Genomic DNA, 26,530 nt, shown 5'->3' with positions numbered 1-26,530 from the left:
CGATTATCCGGGTATGTATTAATGATGTAGGCCTGGGCGGATAGGACATAATTTCAAAATTTGCGGATGACATAAAACTTGGAAGTATCATGACCTGTGAGGACGATAGTTTAGAACTTCAAAAAAACATAGGCTCATGGAATAGGCAGACAAGCAGATGAAATATAACATGTTTTTAAGTGTGAAATGACTCATTTAGTTGAAAGAATGTGGGGAACAATATAAACCAAAGGATACAATTCTAAAGGGTGGACAGGACAGGTTGATAGCACAGTTAATAAAGCATCCTGGACTTTATCAGTAGAGGCACTGAGTGCAAAGTATGGAAGTTACATTAAATCTGAAAAAAAAACATTGGTTCAGTCTCAGCTGGAGTACTGCATCCAGTTCTGGGCACCACAGTTTAGGAAGGCATTTGAAAGGGCACAGAAAAAATTCACAAGAATGGTTCAGGGATTAGAAATTTCAGTTACAGAGACAGATTGGAGAAATTGGGACTGTGCTCCTTCGAGAAGGTTGAGGGGAGTTTTTAAATAGAGATATTCCAAATTAAGAGGGGTCTGAAACAGAGTAGACAGGGAGAAACAATTCCCTTTAGTGGAAAGATCCAGAATGAGGGGACACAGATTTAAGGTAATTGTCTAAAGAAACAATGATGACATGGGGAAAAACTTCCTTACATTATAAGTGGTTAAGATCTGGAATTTACTGCCTGAGAATGTGATGGAGGCAGGTTCAATCAAGGTATTCAAAAAGGCACTGGATCATTATTTGAAAAGGAAAACTGTGTTGGGTAATGAGGCAAAAGCAGAGGATTGAGTGGCACGAGGTGAATTGCGCCTGCAGGAAACTGGCAGCCACAACAGGCTGAATTGCATCTTTCTGTGTCGTAACTATTCTACAATTCAAATCCCAATTCTTAATCTGAAATAAATCCTGGAACTAAACAGCCAATACAACCATCACAGCACAGCTATAATAGCCAATCCCTCCGAATAGAAGTATTTCAGGCTCAGTCAGGGCAGTGCGGAAAGTCATGGAGGAATCCAGGTGCTGGAAGGTACAGCAGGTCACACCTGTACTTCTTGTAAAGATGCCGGCATCTCCACTCCTACCAGTACAGGGTGAGCTGGGGGCTCATTGGCACCAATAAATAAATTCACCGAAAGCTTGTGTGGCTTTTGCTACCAAATAAACCTGTTGGACTTTAACCTGGTGTTGTTAAACTTCTTACTGTGTTTACCCCAGTCCAACGCCGGCATCTCCACACCAATAAATGTGGGCAGCCAGTGGACAATGAGGCTGCTACTTAGCTGCAATTTGGGTGTAGAGACGGGATTTTTAAAAATCCAATTCAATCAAATCAAGTCCAAATCAGAGTCTCAACAAGTTGAGACATTCCCGATCCAAGCTGATAAGACAGGGCTCTCACCTCCTGTCTTGGGCTTGATCTACGTGACCCAAATTGATTGGAGTCGGCATTGCACCTCCTCCAAGGCTTGATCTCATTTGCATCTTAGCCAAAAGGCCGAGATGCCGCTTTTAAAAATTGCTTCAAATGAAGCTAAAATGTAACCTAATGACTTCAACCAAGTACAGAGAGGGGATGCTTCAAACCAGATAGTCTGGGTGCCCTCAGGAAGTCTCTCGAATTCCCACCTGCCAGGGGGCATCGCGCTTTTGTGTGGGTCCGGCGTACCTGGAAAGTGATCTTCGGCCCGAGAGTCGGGTGAAACTCGCTGAAAAACACACACTCGATCCGGCTGCCCATTGCCGGCTGAAGAAGGAGCGGGGCGGAGCCTCCCTGAACTTTGACCCCGGGCTTGACCCCCGCCGTACGCAGCGCCGTGACCTCAGCGCGTTACTCGGTAACCTCAGCGCGCAGCTACGCAAGTCGCTCGCGGCCATGGCGGAACCCAGCGACGACTACTGGCTGTATGGAGCCCTGCGGAAAGCGGCTGGGACAACAGCCCACCTCCTCAGCCTGGCAGTCCCAATCGGTGTGGCTGTGCTGTCAAGGCCCGGAAGCAGTGAGTATCCGACATCTGGACAAGAGCAAGCAGCGGGGCTTTTAAAATAGGGGCAGGATGGGGGAGGGGTCTATGGGGCAGGATGGGGGAGGGGTCTAGGGGGCAGGATGGGGGAGGGATCTATGGGGCAGGAGGGGTCTATGGGGCAGGATGGGGGAGGGGTCTATGGGGCAAGATGGAGGGTTGTGGGTGTATGGGGGAGGGGTGTGTATGGGGCAGGATGGACGGGCTGTGGGTTTATGGGGGAGGTTACCCTTCTCTCAGAGGGTGGTGAATCTCTGGAATTCTCTGCCCACTGAAGTGGTGGAGGCTACCTCATAGAATCATAGAAACCCTACAGTGCGGAAAGAGGCCATCTGGCCCATCGAGTCTGCACCGACCACAATCCCACCCAGGCCCTACCCCCTTATCCCTACACATTTACCCGCTAATCCCTCTAACCTACGCATCTCAGGACACTAAGGGGCAATTTTAGCACGGCCAATCAACCTAACCCGCACATCTTTGGACTGTGGGAGGAAACCGGAGCACCCGGAGGAAACCCACGCAGACACGAGGAGAATGTGCAAACTCCACACAGACAGTGACCCAAGCCGGGAATCGAACCCAGGTCCCTGGAGCTGTGAAGCAGCAGTGCTAACCACTGTGCTACCGTGCCGCCCCTCGTTGAATATGTTTAAATCACGGATAGATGGATTCCTGATCGGTACGGGAATTAGGGGTTACGGGGATCAGGCGGGTAAGTGGAACTGATCCACTTCAGATCAGCCATGATCTTATTGAATGGCGGGGCAGGCTCGAGGGGCTGGTACTCCTGCTCCTATTTCTTATGTTCTTATGTTACTGTGGGTGTATGGGGAAGGATGGGGAGGTGCTGTGGGTGGATGGGGGAGGGGCTCTGGGTGTATGGAGCTGAGTGTAAGGGGCAGCATGGAGGAGGGGCTGTGGGAGTGTGGGGCTGGATGGAGGAGGGGCTGTAGATGTATGGGGCAAGATGGGTGAGTGGCTCTAGGTAAATGGGACACCGTGAGTGAGGGGGTCAGATATATGTGACACCACTGAGGAGGTGCTGCAGGTATATGGGTCACCATGGGGAGGGGCTCAAGGTAAATGTGACACTCTGGACGATGGGCTCCAGGTGTATTTGGCAGTTTGGGGGAGAGGCCCCATGTGTATGGGACAGGATGTGTGTGGGTCCAGATATGGGTGAGGGGCAGATGTATTTTAGCATCATTGGGAGTGGTTCAATTTTTACAAGGGAATCGCAGTGCAGGGGCTTCATACCGTACAGCCAGGGACACATCTAATAAAGAATTAAATGTATGTTTTAATTTGTTATTTATCCATTCATATGGCAGCAGGACCAACAATAACCCTTTGAAAACTTCCTATTCTAATAGAGTAGGTTATGGCATATTCACTACAGTGATCACTCAAACTTTGATCTCCAGCCTTCTATGTCCTTCTAACCTAGTCTTGTGTAGTGTTGTTCCGATGGAATTTCATGAGCCTAGTGGTTTGGAAAGAGTTACTTTCCACTGCTCCTGCCTCATTGGTAGATAATAAGTTCATTAACATTGACCACTTGAGATATATGCACATTAATGTGGATACAGATTTAACCTTTATAAGACATCTCAATACTCCTTTATACCTATACCTATGCAGTGGAATATGATAAAGGCTTGACCATATCTCACCAATGCTATGACAGTCTGATTACTGGGACTTGAGGACTGGACTGCAAGTAACCTACATGCTTTACTTTAGACTTACCCAGCCATAGACTCATGTTCTTTAATCAACAAATTGTGAATAAGCATGAAAAAACCCTAGCAGCTTCTCCACTCCATCATTTGCCACATCTGTGAGCATACTGACTCAATACAATATGCTTTTACCAATCTCTTTCAAACTCACTTCAAGTTATCTTCCTTCCTAATAGTCCAGCACTAGCAAGATGGGCTTCATTGCCTTGCTTTGTACTGGAAGCTTCTATGAAGTACTTGTGACCAAGTGTTGTGATGAAGGTGTTATTGGAATATACCTTAAATAACAGCTGATGATTTCACTTCATCTTTTTTGTTCTAGGTTTATTTTCTTGGCATCCATTCCTGATGGCTCTTGCTGTAAGTAATCTACACTTGCGTGTCACACATGGAGATAGTCATCAGAGGCTGCCCTTTGGACCAGGCATTTTTTCCAAAGAAAATACAATCTCCCCATTTCTTTTGCACAGTCTTTCCCAGGTCACACCTCTCTTAACCTACTCTCTTCAGCAGCTCTCCTCACTGACACAGAAACTGAGTAGAAAGGAGGACTGAGCCTGTATGCTGTCTCTGTGGGCTGGCCTAACATGCTCCCTTTGCATTAGTGACCTTTAAAAATCCACCATGCAGCATTTACCATCTTCCGTGTCCCGTAGGGTAGTGTGGATCCTGATTTTAATTTTGTTTTGGAACAGTATTGCTCCATGAGAATCTGTCCCTCCGTCACACAAATGCAGGTTTTAAACAAAAACATTTCCTGCTTTGGATACAAGTCAGTTGACACATTCTCCCAAAGCTGTGTTGTGCTGGGGTTCCTGACTTGTTTTTCATAGTGACAGCAGATGAATCTCAGGACGACCTGCCACACAGACTCTTGTCAGGCCCACTGGCGGGTTTTCTGTGACTTTGCTCAGAGTGAATTGGAAGTTCCACAGTTTTATGAGGATGGGATCATGAAAACGTAGGAATTGCTAGATGTTATTTTTTTTAAAAATTCATTCATGGGATATGGGTGTCACCAGCTAGACCAGCATTTATGCCCATCCTTAATGGCCCTTGAGAAGGTGATGGTGAGTCACAACTTAAACCGCTGTAGTCCCTGTGTGTAGGTACACCCACAGTGCTGTTAGGAAGGGACTTCCTAGCTTGCTGCTAAGTGGTCCATCTGGTTTCATTCCTTTTAAACTTCCTAACGGTTTGATACAGCTGAGGGCTTGTTAGGCCATTTCAGAGGGCACTTAACAGTCAAGCGCATAGAATCATTGGGTGGAATGTTCTGATCAGCACCAAGTTCTCTGTCCACGCTTTCAGCAGAGGCAGGGCGTGAACGGACAGAAAATTCAGACCATAGAACTCCTACAGTGTAGAAGAAGGCCATTCAGTCCATCGAGTCTGCGGCAACTCTCCGAAAGAGCATCCCTGCCCTATACTGGTAACCTCACGCATTTACTATGGCTAATCTTTGGACAGTGAGAGGAAACACACAGACATGGGGAGAACTTGCAAACTCCACACAGACAGTCACCCAAGTCTGGAATCGAACCTGGGTCTCTGACGCTGTGATGCAACAGTGCTAACCACTGTGCTACCGTGTCACCCCTTGCTGTGGGTCTGGATTCATGTACAGGCCAGACCAGGTAAGGATGGTCGGTTTCCTTCCCAAATGACATTGATGAACCAGGTGGGTTTTTTCAACAATTGTTTCATGATCACCTTTCCTGAAACTAGCTTTTAATTCCAGATTTCTCAATTGAATTTGAATTCCACCACTTGGGATTTGAACCCTGAATTACTAATCTGGTATATTACCACTATGTCATCGCCACCCCCTATAATAGACCAGGTCCATCTCGATCCCCTCTGCCATGCTCAAAGTAACTTATACAGTAACAATCCAGATATTGAATAATCACAGCAATTTCTATTGTCCAGTTTTATATCAGATAATGTACAATGTATAGTGAAGCTGTATTTTAGCTGCTCTGTCCCTTTAAGATCTCACAGTCCAGTTGTTAATAAGTGCATCCAGAGGCCAATTCTGTTGAATGACAGCTGCTGGAAAATATGGCCAGTGATTCCTTAGAACAGAAAATATTACAGTAAGATTGAAAGAGGTGTTCAAGGTTATGTGGAATGTTTATAGAATGATGAGGGGGCAATTGTTTCCACTGGCAAGAGGATTAGAGGACACTGATTTAATGAGTAATTGGCAAAAGAACCAGAGAAGAGATTAGAAGAACTTTTTTATGTAGCAAATAGTTATGATTTGGGAAAACTACCTGAAAAAGTGGTGGAAGCAGATTCCATTTAACTTTCTAAAAGAAATGGGATAAATATTTGTTAAAAAGGCTATAGGAAAAGAGTGGGATTAATTGGATAGCTCTTTAATAGAGCCGGTACAGGCTTGATGGGCCAAATGGCTATCTTCTGTGCTGTGTGATTCTGTGGTCCTATATTCTAGATTTCCAGCTGAGTGGAGGTTGAGCTTCTCTGCAGGGAGTGTAGACCTGGACACTTCTCACTAATTCCTAGTACCCCCCCACCCCCCAATCCACCTTTATTAACCAGAATATGGTATGGAGTGAGCAGATGAGACTCAACCTTCCAACCAGATGCACTGAGATTGTGAAAATGAGCAGGATACTGCCTTGTTTGCTGTGGAATGGAATAAGAGACCAAAGAAAGAAAGGAAAAAGTTCATCCTGATTTTGTATGTTTTAAGGATTCTTGGTTCTTATTTTCCCATAACTTCTGCATTGTTCGGGAGAGCAGAGATTATCTGCTTGTCACGGGAATGTGATTCTCTTTGTTCCTCTATTCTGCTGTGAGAGAAAACAGAACACTGAATAAGTGAAGTTATTGGTGAATGACAGCTCTTGGGGACCCTGGGGCAACGCTGAATGCAAGGGTGAGGAGGTTATTCAGTTATACAGAGAATTGGTGAGACCACATCTGGAGTACTGTGTACTGTATTGGTAGCCTTATTTAAGGAAAGAGGTAAATGCATTGGAAGCAGTTTAAAGAAGTTTTACAAGAGGTGATACCTGGAACGGGTGAGTTGTTTTATGAGGAAAGGCTCTACAAGCTAGGCTTGTATCTATTAAAGAGTTTAGAAGAATAAGAGGTGACTTGATTGAAATATATAAGATTCCGAGGGGACTTGACAAATGGATGTGGAAAGGCTGTTTCCTCTTGTGGCAAAATCTAGAGCTAAGGACAAAGATAAAAGCAAATTACTTCAGATGTTGGAATATGAAATGAAAACACAAAATTCTGGAAAATCTCAGCAGGTCTTACAGCATCTGTGGAGAGAGAACAGAGCTAATGTTTTGGGTCTGGATGACCCAGCCCTCTGACAAAGGGTTATCCAGACTTGAAACGTTGGCTCTGTTCTCTCTTCACAGATGCTGTCAGACCTGCCGAAGATTTTCTAGAACTAGGGGGCCTCTGTTTAAAAATAGAGGGGTCATCCATTCAAGACAGAGATGAGTTTATTTTTCTCAGAGGATTGTGAGACTTTGGAATCCTCTTCCTCAAAAGATGGTTGAAGCAGAGCCTTTGAATATCTTTAATGCAGAAGTAGATAGGTTCTTGATAAGCAAGGGGCCGAAAGGTTATCCAGGGTAGACAAGTTTGTGAAGTTGAGCTTTAAATTAGATTAGTCACGATCTTATTGAATGGCAGAGCAGATTCAAGGGGCCGAGTGGTCTCCTGCCCCCACTTTGTATGTTCATATGTGTTGGTATCTGAATTTTTTTCATCTTACAATGAAAAATAAATGAAAAGTGGTTATTGACAGCATTTACTCTGAATGTTTTTCATTTTATGTGAGATATTGTGGAGAGTGCCGAAAACTTTTTAGTTTTGAAGTATTTTAATGTATAGTCACTGTTGCAATGTAGGAAATACTGCAGCTAACTTTCACCCATTAACCTTTCACAAACAACAATGTGACAATGATCTGTTTGATGATGATTGAAGAATAAATATTGGGAAGAATATTGCTCTTTAAAATTGGGCAAAGGGGTCTTTTATATCCACCTATGAGGGCTGACAGGGCCTCCTTTTAGCACCTTCTTTGAAAGACTGTGCAGTCTTCCCTCAGTACCACACTAGAGTGTTAGGTTTTGTGCTCGAGTCTCCAGATTGAATCTTCAATCCCAATGACTCACTGATATGTTTTCAGGAAGGAAACATGCAGTCCTTACCTGGCCTACACGTGACTCCAGATCCATAGCAATGTGGTTGACTCTCTTAAATGCTCTCTGAAATGGCCAAGTAAGATAGTTGTATTCGGCTGCTACAAATGGAACAAGAAGGAATGGAACTAGATGGGCCACCTGGCATCGACTTAGGCACCAGAAACGACAACAGAAAATCCAGCCCTGTGGATCCTGCAAAGTCCTCCTTCCTAACATCTGGGGGGTTGTGCCAAAATTGGGAGAGCTGTTTCACAAGACTAGTCAAGCAACAACCTGACGTTGTCATACTCACGGAATCATACCTTACAGATAAAGATCCTGACACCACCATCACAATTCCTGGGTATGTCCTGTGTCACCAGCAGGACAGACCCAGCAGAGGTAGTAGCACAATGGCATACAGTCAGGAGGGAGTTGCCATGGGAGTCTTGAACATTGACTGTGGACTCTATGACGTTTCATGGCACCAGGTCAAATATGGGCAAGGAAATCTCCTGCTGATTACCACATATAGTCGTCCCCCAGCTGATGAATCAGTCCTCCTCATCAGGTGAACAACACTTGGAGGAAGCACTGAGGATGGCAAGGGTGCAAAATGTACTCTGGGGGAGACTACAATGTCCATCACCAAGAGTGGCTCAGTAGTACCACCACAGACTGAGCTGGCTGGGTCATAAAGGACATAGCTGCTAGACTGGGTCTGTGGCAAGTGGTGAGGGAACTAATGAGGGAAGAACATAAATTCACCCTCACCAACCTGCCTGCCACAGATGCATCTGTCCATGACAGTAATGGTAGGAGTGACCACTTTACAAACCCTGTGGAGACAAAGTCCCATTTTCACATTAAGGATACCTTCCATTGTGTCGTGTGGCACTACTACTGCTAAATGGCTTCAAACATATCTAGCAGCTCGAAACTGGATATCCATGAGGAGCTGTGAGCCATCAGCAGTAGCAGAATTGTACTCAACCACAATCTGTAACCTCATGGCATGGCATATCCCTCATTCTACCATTCCACCAAGCCAGGAGATCAACCCTGGTTCAATGTAGAGTGCAGGAGGGTATGCCAAGAGCAATGGCGTACCTAAAAATAAGCTGTCAACCTGGTGAAGTTACAACACAGGACTACTTGCATGCTAAACAGCATAAGCAGCATACAGAGGTAAGCAATCCCACAACCAACGGATCAGATCTAAGCTCTGCAGTCCTGCCACCTCCAGCTGTGAATGGTGGTGGACAGTTAAATAACTCACTGGAAGTGGAAGACCTCAGCAAATCAGTTCAAAAGGTAAGGCTGGAGCACTCCCAAAAATCTTCAGCCAGAAGTGCTGAATGGATGATCCATCTTGGTCTCCTCCAAAGGTCCCCAGCATCATAGATGTCAATCTTCAGCCAATTAGATTCACTCCACATGATATCAAGAAATGGCTGAAGGCACTGGTTGCTGCAAAGGCTATGGGCGCTGATATTCCAGAAATAGTACTGAAGACTTGTGCTGCAGAACTTTCTGTGTCCCTAACCAAGTTGTTTCAGTACAGCTACAACACTGGCATCTACCCAGCAATGTGGAAAATTGTCCAGGTTTATCCTGGACACAAGAAACAGGACAAATCCAACCCGGCCAATTGTTGTCCCAGCAATCTACTCTCAATCAACTGTAAAGTGGTCGAAGGAGTCATCAACAGCGCTATCAAGCTGCACTTACTCAGCGATGATGGATGCTCAGTTTTGATCACTCGGCTCCTGACCTCATTACAATCTTGGTTCAAACGTAGACAAAAAAGCTGAATGCCAAAAGTGAGAGTGACTGCCCTTGACACCAAGGCAGCATTTGACCAGTATGGCTCCGAGGAGCCCTAGCAAAAGTGGAATTAATGGGAATCAGGGGGAACCTTTTGCTGGTTGGAGTCATACCTGGCGCAACGGAAGATGGTTGTGGTGATTGAAGGCCAATCATCTCCGCTCCAGGGCATCACTGCAGGGGTTCCTCAGGTTAGTGTCTGAGGCCTAACCTCCATCATAAGGTCAGAAGTGGGAATGTTCGCAGATGACTGCACAATGCTCAGAATCATTTGTGACTCCAGATACTGAGGCAAACAATGTCCAAATGCATCAAGATCTGGTCAATATCTAGGCTTATACTGATAATTGGTAAGTAACATTTGCGCCAGGCAGTGACCATCGCCCAACAAGAGAGGATCTAACCATCACCCTTTTGACATTTAATGGCATTACCATCACTGAATCCCCTATTAACATCCTGAGGGTTACCATGGACCAGACACTGAACTGGATTAGCCATATAAGTTCTGTGGCTACCAGAGCAGGTCAAGAGGCTAGGAATCCTCTGCTGAGTAACTCAGCTCCTGACTCCCCAAAGCCTGTCTACCATCTGCAAGCCACAAGTCAGGAGTGGGGTGGAATTCTCTCCACATGCCTGGATGGGTGCAGCTCCAACAACACTTAAGCAGCTCAACACCATCCAGGACAAAGCAGCCCGCTTGATTGCTACCCTGTCCACAAACATTCAATCGCTCCACCACCGACACACAGTGGCAGCAGAAACCAAAAGAAAAAATACTGGAAAATCTCAGTAGGTCTGGCAGCATCTGTAAGGAGAGAAAAGAGCTGACATTTCGAGTCCAGATGACCCTTTGTCAAAGCTAAAAGGCATAGAAAGTGGGAGATGTTTATACTGCAGGGTGAGGGAATGAAAGATGAGTCATAGCCATAGAAATCAGGGGAAAAGACTGCTAATGGCAGCCGATAGAGAGAATAAAGAGTGTGAATGGCCAAACGGCAGAGAAGCTAAAATCAGAGGGTAAGCTGTGACAGATGAAGATGTGGGGGGTGGGGGGTTGGGGGGGGGGGGCGGTGTGGATGGGAGAGAGGTAAAATTTGGAAAGGGAGAAGCAAAAGGGGAGAAAAGGTAAGGAAAGGGGGGATAAAGTAGGGGGAAAGAGTGGGGGGAGAAAAAGGAAGAAAGACAAAGAAATAAAAGATAGAGAACAGTAAAAAATAAAATGAAAACAAAGGGGTCAACATGTGTATCCTCCACAAGATGTACTGCAGGAACTCATCAAGGTTCCTTAGGCAGCACCTCCCAAACCCATGATCACTACCATTTAGAAGGACGAGTAGCAGATGCCTGGGAACACCACCTGGAGGTTCCCCTCCAAGCTACTCACTATCCTGACTTGGAAATATATTGCCGTTCCTTCACTGTCACTGGGTCAAAATCCTGGAACTTCCTCCCTAACAGAATGTAGCTGTTACTAGGAGGCATAACTATAAGGTTCATGGTGGGAGATATAGGAGGGATGTCCAAGGTAGGTTCTTTACTCAGAGAGTGGTTGGGGTGTGGAATGGACTGCCTGCTGTGATAGTGGAGTTGGACACTTTAGGAACTTTCAAGCAATTATTGGAGCACACCAGAATGATAGGGAGTGAGATAGCTTGATCTTGGTTTCGGACAAAGCTCAGCACAACATCGAGGGCCGAAGGGCCTGTACTGTGCTGTACTCTTCTATGTTCTAGCACCGTGAGTGTAGCTACACCTCAGGGACTGCAGTGGTTCAAAATGGCAGCTCACCATCACCTTCTCAAGGGCAACTAGGGATGGGCAATAAATACTGGTCTAGATAGTGATGCCCACATCGGTAAATGATTAAAAAAATAGTATTCTTACTGAAATGAGAGTGCTACCACTGAGCCAAGTCTGGCACATAATCACAAGGTCAGCCAGGTGAGGCAATGAAAGGTTATATATGAGGTGAATCTAGGGCACTCTATTAACAGTTGAGGAAATAAAATGAAGCAGTAATTAATAGGAAGTGCTGTAATTTGACAAATTAACATATTGCTGAAAAGAGAGACATGTTGCCAAAGCTTTCCGTCTTCTATAGAACGATAGACTTCCGAGCTTCTGATTAATTCCAAAAGGAGCAAGGCTTGAACATATTCCTTTTTTGCAGAGAATAGGTTGCAGCGTCTGACTTTAAGACGCTTCTAGCAAGGGTAAATGAGACACGTTGTTAGCTCAATTAATAAACTCATTTGATTCCTGATGTAGCTATTAACGCACTCGGTTGTTCAGCAAGTTGTGGAACCATATCTAACTGTAGATGTTTTGTTTTGGGTTTTGCAAGCATGGGCTGGATGAGTGCAGTCTGTCTATTAGGAACAACTGAAGGAATATGCTGTTTGGAACAATTAGCTAGTCATGGGACATTTGGCCTGTGTACCTGGTGTTACGCCAATGCTGGAATTTGTATACAATGTTGCTCAATTGTGCTGTAGGCTTTTTGGACTAATGCAACATCCTGTTAAGTGAAAAATATTATTTGCATAGCCACTACATAGTAACAGTGTGAAACGGCTTGCTTAACTTGTTATTCAGATTTTTCAGATACTAGCCTTTCATGGGTCATTTGAGGTAGACTGGGCACTTCTCAGGATCAAAAGTAGTGGTGTTTGGCCCATTTGCAAGTTTTCCCCACACACAACTTACAATGATTTGATCAGGATAGCTGTTGTCCCACAAGATAGCTTTGATGCACCCTATTTCTGTGGCAAGCCTGGAAGGAGAGCAAATGGCTCGGCCTTTTGGCATCTCGGCCTTTTGGCTAAGATCAAGTGTAGTATCGGATCTGCACTTGGTTGAGGTCATGTGGTTGCGCTGAGGCTTCATATGTTTCATATGAAGCAATTTTTAAAAGCGGCATCTCGGCCTTTTGGCTAAGATGCAAATGAGCTCAAGTCTTGGAGGAGGATCCTCCCCCTTCTCCAATCAGCTTGACTCATGTAGATCAGGCCCAGGACAGGGTGGTTTAGTCGCCCGCCCTGTCTTGTCAGCCTGGATCGGAAATGTCTCAACTTGTTGAGACTCTGAATTGGATTTGATTTGATTGAATTGGAAAAGTATTTTTTTAAAAATGGCTCGGCCTTTTGGCTAAGATCAGGTGTAGTATGGAGAGGATGCTGCACTTGGTTGAGGCCATTGGGTCACATTTAAACTTCATGTGTTTCATATGAAGCAGTTTTTTTTAAGCGGCATCTCGGCCTTTTGGTTAAGATGCAAATGAGATCAAGCCTTGGGGGAGGAAACCTCCCCCTCCTCCAATCAGCTTGGCTCATGTAGATCAGGCCCAGGACAGGGTAAATGGTTGCTTGCCCTGTCTTGTCAGCTTGGATCGGAAATGTCTCAACTTGTTGAGACTCTGAATTGGATTTGATTTGATTGAATTGGAAAAGTATTTTAAAAAATGGTAAGGGCCCTTTACAAGGTGGCTGATGAGCCTAATCTAATAGCCTTGGAGCTATACAAATCCCAACTTATATATTGACTAGTGCAGGTAGGTTTGCGGTAGACTATATTGGAGAACCTATTAGCAGATTTCTTAACCAGCACATTGAGAAAAGGGAGTGAGTTAGACTTCACCATCTCAAAAGTCCAGTTGCAACACCTCAGCCAATCTAAATCAATTTGCCAACAAATCAGTACCTTTTTCTCCTGCACCATGAATTGTGATCGTTTGAAATTTGGCATTCTTGCATTTGTCCTGTTGAAGCCTTTCATCTTGCGCATACACCTTTCTTTGCAGCAATATTCAAATTAAAATGCCTTTCGGAAGAACAAAGGATATAAGAAGCAGTACTACCAATTTTTGAAGTTATGTGTGGAATAAAGAGTTTCACATAGCCAGCTTGGATGCAATAAAGTGAGGAAGGAAGGAATTTTTACAAGAATTTAGTAGCTTCTAAAAATTACAAGCGTAAATTTAACTTTGGATAATTAGGGGGAGGGGATTTGAGCCAGTTAGAATGGAAATGTGCATCGTCAAAGTAAGGAAATTAATCAGGAATTGCTGCAGATTACCCCGAGGAAGAAATTAACATGGAACAGGTAGGAAAAGGCGGGTAATAATTATGGGGGATAATAATTATGTAGGATATTAATTACTCTACATTAACAACAGCAACATGTATTTATATAGCACCTGTAAGGTAGTACAATGTCCCAAACACTCCAAAGGAGAAATATCAAACAAAATTTCTCACTGAGCCACATAAGGTGATATCTGGGTAGATTAGCAAAAGCTTGACCAAAGAGGTTTTTTAAGAAATGTCTTAAAGGAGGAAAGTGAAGAAGATAGTCTTAGGGGCAGAATTCTAGAGTTTAGCACACAGACAGCTGAGAGCACTGCCCTCGAGTGCAGTGATTAAAATCAGGGGTGTTCAAGAGTTGGAGGAATGCAGATATCTCGGAGGGTTGGAGAGCTGGAGGGGATGACCGAGATTAGGAGGGGCGCGATCGTGAAGTGTTTTTAAAACCAGGATGGGAATTTTAAAATTGAAGCATTATTTGGACGACAGCCAATGTAGGTCAGTAAGCACAGGGGTGTGTCAGATGAATGCAACTCCAGTTTATGGAGACTGCTCTGGCATTTGCGAGACTGGTTAGGAGTGCATTGAAATAATCGGATCCAGAGATAACATGAGGGTTTCAGTAAAGGGTAATCTGAGGCACAGCAAATATATAATTGGGCTCACCTCCAAGTCAAAATGACACCAAGGATGAGAACAATCCGATTCAGCCTCAGATGTTTGCCATGGGGAGGGAAGGAGTCAGTGGCGAGGGAGCGGAGTTTGTAGTTCACCAATGGCTTCAGTCTTCCCAATAATTAACTGGAGGAAGTTTCTGCTCAACCAGTATTGGATATCGGACAAGCTAATCCAATCATTTCTGGATGGTGGAGGGTTTGAAGGAGGTACTAGTGAGGTTTAGCTGAATGTTGTCAGTGTACATGCAAAGCCAATGTATTATCTAATAATGTTAGCAAGGGGCAGCATGTAAGTAAGAAATAGGGGGGGGGGCAAGAATAGATTCTTGGGATACACCAGAGGTAACATTTTGGGAACAGGAAGTGCAGCCATTGTAAATGTTCTCTGATTACAAGTGGATCGATAAGAATAGACCAGGTGAATAGAGCTGATCAACCATGGAGAGGCATTGAAGATCAACATGTCAGCAGCTGCAAACAGGTTGAAAATGACAAAGGGAAATATTTATCTTTGTCACAGTCACATTGGCTGTCATTTATGACTTTGATAGGAACTATTTTGGTCTAGGCAAAAGAAAGGGTAAGGTGGGCAAAGAAGCAACAGCACTCATGGACTTTGGGGAGGAAAGTGAGGTTGGTTTGATAGTTTAAAGCTAAAGTTTATTTATTAGTCACAAGTAAGCTTACATTAACACTGAAAATCCCTCAGTCGCCACACTCCGGTGCCTGTTCGGGTACGCTGAGGGAGAATTTAGCATGGCCAATGCATCTAACCAGCATGTCTTTCAGATTGTGGTAGGAAATCGGAGCACCCAGAGGAAACCCATGCAGACACGGGGAGAACGTGCAGACTTCGCACAGACAGTGGCCCAAGCCGGGAATCGAACCTGGGTCCCTGGCATTGTGAGGCAGTGCTAACCACTGTACCACCGTGATAGTGTACAAGGATAGGCGTGGATCAAGGGTTTTTTGTGAGTATGAGGTAGATATGCAGGAGACTGGGAGGATATCTGAGGTAAAAGAACCGTTAACAATATTGGCTAACATGCAAACCAAGGAAGAAATGGTGTCCTAGATTCAACAACCTTCTGCTACTTCCTATTAAGGTCCGAAGTGGGGGATGTTCACTAATGATTGCACTGAGTTCAGGATTATTCACAACTCCTCAGCTACTGAAGCAATTTGTGTCTGCATGCAGCAAGACCTGGACAATATTCGGGCTTGGGCTAGTAAGTGGCAAGTAACATTCACGTTGCAAGTGCCTGGCAATGATCATCTCCAACAAGAGAGAATCTAACCATTTCCCCATGACATTCAACAGTCTTACCATCATGTAATTCCCCGCCATCAACATCCTGGGGATTACCAATGGCCAGAAACATAACTGGACCAGTCATATAAGCTCTTTAACTGAAAGGGCAGCTCTGGATATTCTGCAGTAAGTAATTAATCTCTTGTCTCCCTAAAACCTGTCCACCATCTTCAAGGCGCAGTCAGAAGTGTGTTGGAATGTGCTCCATTTGCCTGGATAAGTGCAGCTCCAACAACACCCAAGAAGTTCAACACCATCCAAGACAAAAAAAACTGCTTGATTGGCATACCATCCACTACATTAAAGATTTGCTCCCTTCACTATTGGCACACTGGCAGCAGTGTGTACCAATTACAAGATGCACTACAATAACTTGCCAAGGCTCCTTCGACAGTACCTTCCAAACCTGTGACCTTTACCACCTAGAAAAACAAAGGTAGCAGCATCCCTTCTAGTTACACACTATCCTACCTTGAAACTATATCACCGTTTACTGTGTCAAAATCCTGAAACATTCTCCCACATCAAAACTGTGGGTGTTCCAACACCACATGGACACATGTAATTGTGCTAGGAGCAGTTCAGAGATGGTTTACTAGACTAATACCAGGAGTGGATGGGTTGTTTTATGTCGAAAGGTTAGATTTGTATCCACTAGAGTTTAGAAGAGTAGAAGGTGACTTGATCAAAACCTCTAAGATCTTGAGGGGTATTGACAGGGTAGATGTGGAAAGGATGTTTCCTCTTTTTGGAGAATTTGGAACTAAAAATTAAAAATAATGGATTGCTCATTTAAGACAGAGATGAGGAGACATGTTTTCTCTTAGGGTCATAACTCTCTGGAACTCTCTTCCACAAAAGGCAGTGGAAGCAGAGTGTTTGAATATTTTTAAGGCAGAGCTAAGTTCTTGATTAACAAGGGGTGAAAATTGGGAGCGAGGTGAGGAAGGGAAATAGAAGGCCAAATACAAAACTCCTCCCAACCCCCTTTGCCCATATGACAATATGAATAGTTAAATGTGCGATAAACGATGAACAGCAGGCTCTTAAAGATGTAAGGGAAGTTAAAAGAGAACAGAGTTCTGCTGAAGGCTGTGAGTGAATGCATTGCATGGTGTGTTACTGAACAATTCAGACCAGGAGGTGTTGTGATTAGCTTCAAGTGTTCAAAGGTTAGTGGGGGGGAAAATAGCAGCAAATCACCCTTCATGTGATCACAAGCACGATTGCTGAAAGTGTATTTGTGAGCCTTGGGGCCCAAGTGTCTAGGTTGTATGATTACCCAAGTGAGTTCCTGCAGGAATTCTCTTCTAGTAGCATTTCAGGAACGGGACTTAAAAAAAACACACAAAGCTTGATCTAAAAAAACTCAGTAGGAAGGAGGAAGAGCATAAGATAGCACAATTGAAGGAACAAGACAGGGAAGTTGAAAGGAACAATGATCGTGGTGATGTTCAATAAATTGGAACTGTTGATGGGAAGTGAAGGAGGATCCTATATCAGTATTTTCCTATGTCCTTTTCACGAGTTCATGAGAGCTGCTAGCAGAACCATTGCAGGTTTGGGGCAGTGTTCAAATCACGAGTGGAGGCATGAGCTACAGAGAAGAAAAGAAGCTTCTCTTGTAAATACATTGGCTTTAGAAATGAAGGAGATATAGAAGATCCAGAATGGATCAGAAGACACGCAGTGGAAAGAATACTGGTATTCTTTGGTATGAAGTGAGAGTTGTTGGTTAGAGGTGTGGGGAAACTTAAAAGAATTGAAAGAACAACTTGATTTTTATTGTCCATGTCGGTGGCATGAAAGAGATTGAGATTTGGTTCTTCAAAACTGCTTCTGTGCAAGCAACAGAATTTTGTGTGCACTGACTGATGTTTCGGGAGAAATAGAGTGGATTCACTAACAAAAGAGTGTTGAACTGGAGGGTTGTTGGAAGAGATCATTCTATGGAAGAAGAAATAGATTGGGAGGAAAACAGCTCCGGGGGATCCTGAGTTGACAAGAAAACAATCAGAAAATAAATCATTAACAGCAGTGTAGTTAGAACAATTTAAGAGAAATCCACATAGCCATGGGCAAGTTCCCCTCCAAACCACTCACGATCCTGACTTGGAAACATATTGCCATTCCTTCGCAATCGCTGAGTCAAAATCCTGGAATTCCCTCCCTAACTGCATTGTGAGTCAACCCACAGCACATGGACTGCAGCGATTCAAGAAGGCAGCTCACCACCACCTTCTCGAGGGCAACTAGGGATGGACAATAAATGCTGGCCAGCCAGCGATGCCCATGTTCTACGAATGAATAAAAAAAAACCACATCATGGTATCTTATGTAAGACAGTAGAATGGAGAGCAGCAAGAGCCAAAACCTAGTAGGATCCTGAGTGAAGGATCTGACAGACATAGTGGAGATAAATTCTGACATTCTGTTTGTAGAACATGTTGATCAGGAAATATATGTGAAAACGTTCAGCTTTCTCTTTCAGAGAGATGGCTAAATTACCAGGGCAAAAGAGACAGGAAAGGAAGATTCACAGAAGATTTGATGTGCAAAAATTTAACCGTGCTTCTGTTTTCTCCTAGTTTTCCTTCATTATGACTCAAGCCATTCTGCTGTTCTCTCCAGAGACTTCCCTTATTCTGTCCTACTCGAGGAAAATCAAAGTCCGAGCCCATTGGTTGTTGCAGGGGCTGGCCACAATGTGTGCTGGTCTAGGTTTGACCATTATTAGCTATAACAAATACCTGAATGACAAACCACATTTTACCAGCTGGCATGGTCTGGTTGGCCTGGTGACTGTCCTTTACATTTGCATGCAGTCCATTGGTGGAGTGTCACTGCTCTACCCCAAACTAATGAGGAACTGGTCCCTATCCAAACTGAAACTCTACCATGCCACCTCCGGATTGGTTGCCTACCTGCTGGGCTGCACTAGTCTCCTGCTGGGTATGTGTTCAACATGGTTCATTGAAACAGCGACTGGTATTAGCTGGTACCTTGCAGTTTGCTGTCCAGCCCTGTTGGCATTGGTCCTCATGAACCAAATATCCAGTGCCTTCCTGAAGAAAAAGAGGATGCAGCCTTAAATCAACTTCTCCGTCCATTCAAAGATGCTCAACAATGACCTGGACTTGTATTAATCTGAAATTCTACTGCAGTGGAACTGTCAAAACTAACTTCCAACTATTTTACGAAGACCCATTCATCAGTACAGGTGACTGTCACGCCAAAATAAGAACAGTTCAGTGCAAAACCTGGACTTTATGATTCTACTCCATGCTAACTGATGCTGGGAGATTGAAAAGCGATTTGATCATCTGCTGCTTTGTGACACCGTTTAGAGTGTCAAGTGTCCTTATGTATGCTTCATCCATAATGAAATGTCTGTGTGTTTCTTCTTTGTTAATCAGCATGGCAGTGAGCAGTGCTGCGTCTTGGTTGTGTGGTGTTCTCTGAATGTTCCTTCTTTTGCTCTTACTGATTGAAGTTTAAGAAAATATTCAACAAAATGGAAACAAATGTTGTACTCCTGAGCCATGATGTTACATGAAGTCATGAACAAAAGTTCAGTGTTCGGACCAAAATGTTGTGCCTCCTGCATTAACCTGGAATTTTAAAAAATCTGTCATTTTAAACCTTTTGGGGTTTTTTTTGAGACCTCATTTCATGTAAGAAAATATTCCTTATCCCAACCCGCCTTAATTCCCCCATGTAGAATTTGCAACAAAGGTGGGTGTACAACCTCAGTCTTGTTTAGAATAGCTTATTTATTTATTAATGTTGATGTAATTTTAATTGTGCTGTTTTCTTCTCAACTTGCATATTCCAAATCCATGTACATGTTTAATGCTATTGCTTTCTGTCTGTGCGTTTGTCTGTGTTCCTAAGTGTTGCTCCTACAGTATTACATGAATAATTTATCCCACTGGTCATATATTGAAAGTTTTTTTAGAATGTTTATTAGACATTGTGTGTGTTGAGAGGATTGGCTTGTGCTTCATTAGTATGATCCCTGGCCCTTTTTCTGTGCTGTTACTTTCAAAGGCCGTTCCAATAAGTGGGGTGAACTTGGACATGTAGAGGGGACTGAAAACAGCAGATTCACCATTGCCAACTGCACTTGATATTCAGTTTTATTGAAGTCAGTGACTGGAATATGTGGTGGAATGTGTAACAGGCAATTAATGTGATGCAGTGTGTTTGGTGTCCCAACCCAATATCACACCCGGTATATTGTTCCAAACTGCAAGTGAGATCTTAGGCTCCAATGAATTATTTTCATCTTTCACAAGCAATTAAAAATTACTTAATCGTGCGATTATCCCTGGCAGATTATCTGTACTCTTGTCTTGTGCGTGTACAAGGGGCGGCACGTTGGCACAGTGGTTAGCTCTGCTGCCTCACAGCACCAGGGACCCGGGTTAGATTCCCGGCTTGGGTTACTGTCAATGCAGAGTTTGCACGTTCTCCCTGTGTCTGTGTGGGTTTTCTCCGGGTGCTCCAGTTTCCTCCCACAGTCCGAAAAATGTGCTGGTAAGGTGCATTGGCCATGCTAAATTCTCCCTCAGTGTACCCGAACAGGCACCGGAGTGTGGCAACTAGGGGATTTTCACAGTAACTTCATTGCAGTGTTAATGTAAGCCTATTTGTGACTAATAAATAAACTTAAATAATAAACTTACAAGTGTATGTGTGACTCTTACACACAAAAGACAAGAGTACAGATAATCTGCCATGGATGACAGAATCACAGCAGACATGAGATTCTTCCTGTGAGGGATTTGCTTGTGTGCGCAGTAAGCTTTCTTGTACAGTATCGTCACCTGTCATCTCCTAGTTGCTTTTGTTTGAACTGCAGCAGCCAGAGACTGGGCTGTGTTCCGACAGTAGACCAAAAGACTTTTGTAGATATAGACTATTACTCTGAACAAGGATGATCTGACATTGGACTGTAGCTCAAAGAAAATATTGCATCAATTACAGACTTTCTTTTAACTCTTAACAATATCCAGAGGGACTGAGAGAATCTCTATGGGCAGACTGATGACGAAAAATGTTCAAATTCTCATACTTCACATACTGGTCTGATCTGCCATATTTGAGCCCTCAATCCTCTGGATGGCTGAGGAAGGTCCTACAATTGAACAAAAGCAGTATATTAAGCGAACTCCAACAAATCCAAGCGCACTCACCCTCTTTCTTTAACATGTCATCTCAATAGATTCAGTATTGAGGTTACAGAGATGTATCCTGTTGATTGGTGTAATACTGCTAGATGCCTGTCGGATTTAGATAAGACTGCTTAACTATTGAATTTCATTGCTGATCAACTTGTGGCTGAATTCTATTGGTTTACTGAAGTTGTAATGAGCCAGGCAGTCAGTGCCTTCCAGCTCTGAATAAACAAAATATATGATCATCTTTTATGTGTTGCATTCTCTCTTGCTTGAGTGCTTTTTGTCTTCTGTTCAGTTAGGCTCTACGTTCCTTTGTACGAAATGCAAAGTGAGTGTCAGGAGGTGTCTGTCCCAAAAGCACAATGCTCATCGGTATTTTTATTTGTCTAAGTTTGGCTTGGTTGCTGTCCCTTTAAGTTCAGTCACTGCACATAAGTGAATGGATTTAAATTTTATGCAATAGTGTTACATCTCTTGCATTTTTTCCTACTGTTTGCTTCAATGGACAGGCTGCTTGCTGATTTGTGCTGTTGCACAAAGTCAGGGTCAACTCTAAAGACTGTAGAACCAGTTGCAGTTTAAGAACAAAAGCTGCATATTCCAGCTGAATTTAAAACATATGTTGCAAGCACTGTTGGAACATGTCTTGTTTCCGGCGGCATGGGGGTTGGGGGGTGCAGGGTAGATTTGAGCTAATTCTGGAGAAACTCTGGTTGTAATTTGTTCAGTTGTATATGTATGGCAAGTAATTATTTTTGAGTCCAAGTGTCACACGTGAATATCAAAGCAAGCCAGGCAACTGGAATTAAATTGAGTTAGTAGAAGATGGTGGAATTGATCAGCATCTTCACAATGAGAGACATGGCAGATATGTTAGCTCTTGTAGTCAGAAAAGATTATAAGTAAAAGTCTACATATAAAAGTTATATAGTTACATTGTGTCATTAATCAGTTAGAATATTCACCTTATTTGCTTAATATATTAAACTTAAATTAGGTCAGATGTGACTTACTTTCTAAGTTTAGAGGCATATAATAAACTCCAGTAGTTTAAAGGTAATTACCAGACAGGGTGTTATCTGGGGTTTGTTAACTTGGGAGTGTAATTGAAAACCTACCTTGGTCTTAAAGCTAGAATAGTGTTCATAGAATCATAGAATCCCTACAGTGCAGAAGGAGGCCATTCGGCCCACCGAGTCTGCACCGACCACAATCCCACCCAGGCCCTACCCCCACATATTTACCTGCTAATCCTTCTAATCTACGCATCTCAGGACTCTAAGGGGCAATTTTTAACCTGGCCAATCAACCTAACCCGCACATCTTTGGACCGTGGGAGGAAACCGGAGCACCCGGAGGAAACCCACGCAGACACGAGGAGAATGTGCAAACTCCACACAGACAGTGATCCGAGTCGGGAATCGAACCCGGGACCCTGGAGCTGTGAAGCAGCAGTGCTAACCACTGTGCTACCGTGCCGCCCAGTTGCTCGAATACATAATGTGTTGAGACTCACCGATGGGGTGCTGCAGGATCTGATAGCCAAACTAGCCTAAAGTAAGAAAGCTGAAAATGGTGGTGGCAGCACAGCCCACACAGAGTTCAGGCCAAACTTGAAACCAGTGGAATATTTTGTTGTAAAATAGTTTCAAGTAAGTGTACCACAGAGTCAAACCCCATTGGGGTGTTCGAGGTATCTAATGCCCCAAATGTAACAAAAGGGATGATGGTGCTGTGCGAATTGAGGTGAAAATGGGATAAATGAAAATAATCTAATGGAGCTGTAAAGGCTGACAGCAGAAGCATTATCAGCACCTCTTGTCAGAAAACCTGGGAGCAGTGGTTGTGATCTGAATTAGTTGGATTCAGTATTGAGTACAGAGGGTTGTAAAGTGTCTAATTGATAAATGAAGTGCGATGAAGCAGGAGCTAAATTCTGAAGTGAGGACATTCCAGAGTGGTGCCAAATCATATAAAAAGGCGAGGTTTCAACGTCCATCAAAATATGATCAACTAGTGTAACAGGGGAGTTTGGAAATAATTAAGAATTATTTATAAAGCACCGAAAATGTATTTAGAAAGTGCCTTTTGGGTTTCTAAGATGTCTCAAAATGCTTTATAGAGCGCAATAATCTATTTTATGTATTGATTGAGGGATAAATATTGGCCAGTGGATAGAGAAAAATTCTGCTGTAATTATGCCATTACACATCCACCTGAGAGGGCGGATGGACATCATTTCTGATAGTGTACCACTTCCTCAGCACTGTTGTGTTCACCTATATGATGTGCTCAAGTCTCTGGTGTGGGACTTGTACCCACAACCTTCTGACACGAATGGAGAGTGCTGACACATAGCTGACATTTCAGAATGAAAGGAGTTAGCAAAACGCACACTAGCCTGACCCTGCCATAAGAGGATATGTGGGCTCAAGCCACCTGGGGCAGCCAAATCCATGGGATGGTATAGTTACGCGAAGGGACTTTTGATCAAAAGTTACAAATTCCATCCAGGTTAGGTGGATTGGCCATGCTAAATTGCCCCGTAGTATCCAATGATGTGTAGGATAGTTGGATTAACCATGGTAAAGACATGGGGTTACTGGTATAGGACAGGGAGTGGGCCGAGGTAAGATATTCGTTTGGAGAGTCAGTGCAGACTCGATGGGCTGAATGGCCTCCTTCTGCACTGTTGGGATTCTATGGATTCAAACACATTGAGGGACAGGAACCGGAAGAGTAACAACAGAGAGTGGTACAGCAGATATACCTGAAAAAAAGCAGAAAGTGCTGGAAAAACTCAGCAGGTCTGGCAGCATCCGTGGAGAGAACAGAATTAACGAGCAAATTTTCCCCAAAATTTCTAAGCATCATGACAGCGAGAAACATGGGGTGAATCACGCCGGTCTCTCAGGCGCGCTCTGCATCGCAATCTTTCAACACTGTCATTTTTTTTGAGAGTTGGGAGCTTGGCATTGGTGACGGGGAGGGGTGTAGAGCAGGGCTTAAACATGCTGACTAAACTGGTTTGTAAGTCCATATGACCTTTTTCAGAGCAGATATACCTGATTGATTTACTATAGGTGGCCCATAATGTCTTGGAAATCTTCACTTTACTCATTCAATTGTTTTATCTTTTAACAAAATTGGCAATAGGTTAAACCTAAAATGAAGTTAAATATGATGCTCTACCACTTATTGAAGATGTGAATAATTCCAGTAACTAAAAAAAGGATTGAGAGATTGCTGTTTGTTGGTCTGGGCATCTTACCAAGGTATCCAGGCAAGTGAAAGCATTTCATAAGGTTAAGGGAATTGGGACTCATGTTGAAAGTGATCTGAGATACAGCAGCTGGAGGAATATATAGAATTCATAGAATCCCTAGAGTGCAGAAGAGGTCATTCAGCCCATCGAGTCAGCACCAACTCTCTGAAAGAGCACCCTATCTCGGCCCAATCCCCTGTCCTAACCACGTAGCTCTGCTCATTGGTCATGGCCAATTCATTTAACCTGTACATTTTTGGAGCGTGGGAGGAAACCAGGGCATCCTGAAGAAACCCATGCAGACACGGAGAGAATATGCAAACTCCACACAGACAGTCATCCAAGGTCCCTGGTGCTGTGAGATAGCAGTGCTTTAAGGATTCTTTAAGGGTTGTTGGTTAGGCTGCTCAGCACCTGGATATGTGGCCCCATGTTTCCCTTAAATTTGCATCTGGGTTCAATCTGAATCATGAGTCTCCGATTCGAGATTGTAAATTGAGAGAGGTGGATACTCAATGAGTCCTTTGAATCCTCATGCATCAGTTGCTGAAAGTAAGCATGCAAGTATAGCAGGCAGTAAAGCAGGCAAACGGTATGTTGGCCTTCATAGCGAGAGGATTTGAGTATAGGGATGTTTTGCTGCAATTGTATAGGGCGTTGGTGAGGCCACACGTGGAACGTTGTGTGCAGTTTTGGTGTTCTTATTTGAGGAAGGATGCCCTTGCTATAGAGGGAGTACAGCGAAGGTTTACCGGGCTGATTCCTGGGATGGCAGGTCTGTCATATGAGGAGAGACTGAATTGGTTAGGATTATATTCATTGGAGTTTAAAAGAGTGAGAGGAGATCTCATAGAAACTTACAAAATTCTAACAGGGTTAGATAGGGTAGATTTAGAAAGAATGCTCCTAATGGTGGGGGAGTCCAGAACTAGGGGGTCATAGTTTGAGGATAAGGGGTAAACCTTTTAGAACTGAGGTGAGGAGAAATTTATTCACCGAGAGGATGGTGAATGTGTGGACTTCACTCCCACCAACCAAAACGTTGTCTGATTTCAGAAGAAATTAGATATAGCTCTTGGGACTAAAGGGATCATGGGATATGGGAGGAAGGTGGGATCAGGATATTGAATTTGATGATCAGCATGCATCTTTAGACACTAAGGGACAATTTGGCATGGCCAATCCACCTAACCTGCACATCTTTGGACTGTGGGAGGAAACCGGTGCACCTGGAGAAAACCCACACAGACAAGGAGATAACATGCAAACTCCACACACTTACCCAAGGCTGGAATCAAATCCGGGTCTCTGGTGCTGTGAGGCAGCAGTACTAACCACTGTGCTATCATGTCTGTCAACATTGCTGTTGGCCCAAATTTAGAGGTAATTACTCAGAAGTGGTGCGAATGAATGGCGGAGCAGGCCTGAAGGGCCGAATGGCCTACTGCTTCTAGTTTCTATGTTTCTTTGATTCACAAAGAGGCTTACTGCCTGAAACACGTGAGTGTGCTGTGACTGCTCAGAGGAACTCTTTAAAAATGGCAACGTTTGTAGTATCATTGTTAACAGGACAATAAATCTACCTGTCCCATTTTAAGGCTGTCACTGCCACATTGACACCAATTTTGCATGGATAAAAAATGACCCTATTATGTTTCTTAGTCGACTGATTCAAAATGATTGCAGCTCAATGGTGGGTACTGAGAATGGGACTGACCCTCTGCACATGCCAGGATCAATGACATCTGCCATCTTCAGTATGGCCCATGTATGACCATTCTTCGTGTTCCACACAGTTAACCCATCGGTATTCGCACCACTTCTGAGTAATTACTTCTAAATTTGGGCCAACAGCAATGTTGACAGACATGATAGCACAGTGGTTAGCACCGCTGCCTCACAGCACCAGAGACCTGGATTTGATTCCAGCCTTGGGTAAGTGTGTGGAGTTTGCATGTTATCTCCTTGTCTGTGTGGGTTTTCTCCAGGTGCACCGGTTTCCTCCCACAGTCCAAAGATGTGCAGGTTAGGTGGATTGGCCATGCCAAATTGTCCCTTAGTGTCCAAAGATGCATGTAGATTAGGGGGATTAGCATGGTAAAATAAGTGTGGTTATGGGGATAGGGCCTGGGTAAGAGTCACTGACACTCATGCATCTCCAATCAAACTGGGTTTAGGCCCAATCCTTGCAGAGGCATGAG

At 43.9% G+C, this 26,530-nt stretch overlaps 2 protein-coding genes and 1 pseudogene across 6 annotated transcripts in view; 2 read left to right on the top strand and 1 right to left on the bottom strand.

The window, feature by feature from the left end:
• nprl2 (NPR2 like, GATOR1 complex subunit) overlaps nt 1-1,908 on the bottom strand; it is a 48,010-nt gene extending 46,102 nt beyond the window's left edge. Inside the window, exon 1 of one of the 3 annotated variants that reach the window (XM_078209351.1) lies at nt 1,660-1,908. In XM_078209351.1, the coding sequence (XP_078065477.1) occupies nt 1,660-1,908 (249 nt within the window). The other 2 variants (XM_078209352.1, XM_078209353.1) reach the window with 2 other exon arrangements.
• Nucleotides 1,907-21,308, top strand: cyb561d2 (cytochrome b561 family, member D2). Of its 3 annotated transcripts, XR_013497451.1 has the most exons (4): nt 1,907-2,030; nt 4,122-4,159; nt 18,470-20,199; nt 20,612-21,308. XR_013497451.1 is itself a non-coding variant. In XM_078209357.1 (3 exons), exons 1-3 carry the CDS (start codon nt 1,907-1,909, stop codon nt 18,971-18,973), a joined length of 666 nt encoding a protein of 221 aa, XP_078065483.1. In that variant the 3' UTR covers nt 18,974-21,308. The 3 variants fall into 3 exon arrangements, 2 of the variants coding, with proteins under 2 accessions (XP_078065483.1, XP_078065484.1); XM_078209357.1 differs by having other exon boundaries at nt 18,470-21,308; XM_078209358.1 differs by lacking the exons at nt 1,907-2,030; nt 4,122-4,159 and adding an exon at nt 15,404-15,540 and having other exon boundaries at nt 18,470-21,308.
• LOC144492022 (U2 spliceosomal RNA) lies at nt 12,612-12,741 on the top strand (annotated as a pseudogene).
• Nucleotides 21,309-26,530: the final 5,222 nt, after the last annotated feature.

The sequence above is a fragment of the Mustelus asterias genome, chromosome 3 (assembly GCF_964213995.1).
Source record: "Mustelus asterias chromosome 3, sMusAst1.hap1.1, whole genome shotgun sequence".
In the NCBI taxonomy this organism is placed as follows: Eukaryota; Metazoa; Chordata; class Chondrichthyes; order Carcharhiniformes; family Triakidae; genus Mustelus; species Mustelus asterias.
Note: the sequence above shows the minus strand (reverse complement) of the source record. Positions and strands in the feature narration are given on the sequence as shown.

What these genes read in the sequence shown, in the direction of transcription:
- cyb561d2 (XM_078209357.1), top strand. Translation starts at nt 1,907, where the DNA reads ATGGCGGAACCCAGCGACGACTACTGGCTGTATGGAGCCCTGCGGAAA. An exon ending in GCTGTCAAGGCCCGGAAGCA is followed by an intron (nt 2,031 to 4,121) that starts GTGAGTATCCGA and finishes TTTTTGTTCTAG; the next exon opens with GTTTATTTTCTTGGCATCCA. An exon ending in CATTCCTGATGGCTCTTGCT is followed by an intron (nt 4,160 to 18,469) that starts GTAAGTAATCTA and finishes GTTTTCTCCTAG; the next exon opens with TTTTCCTTCATTATGACTCA.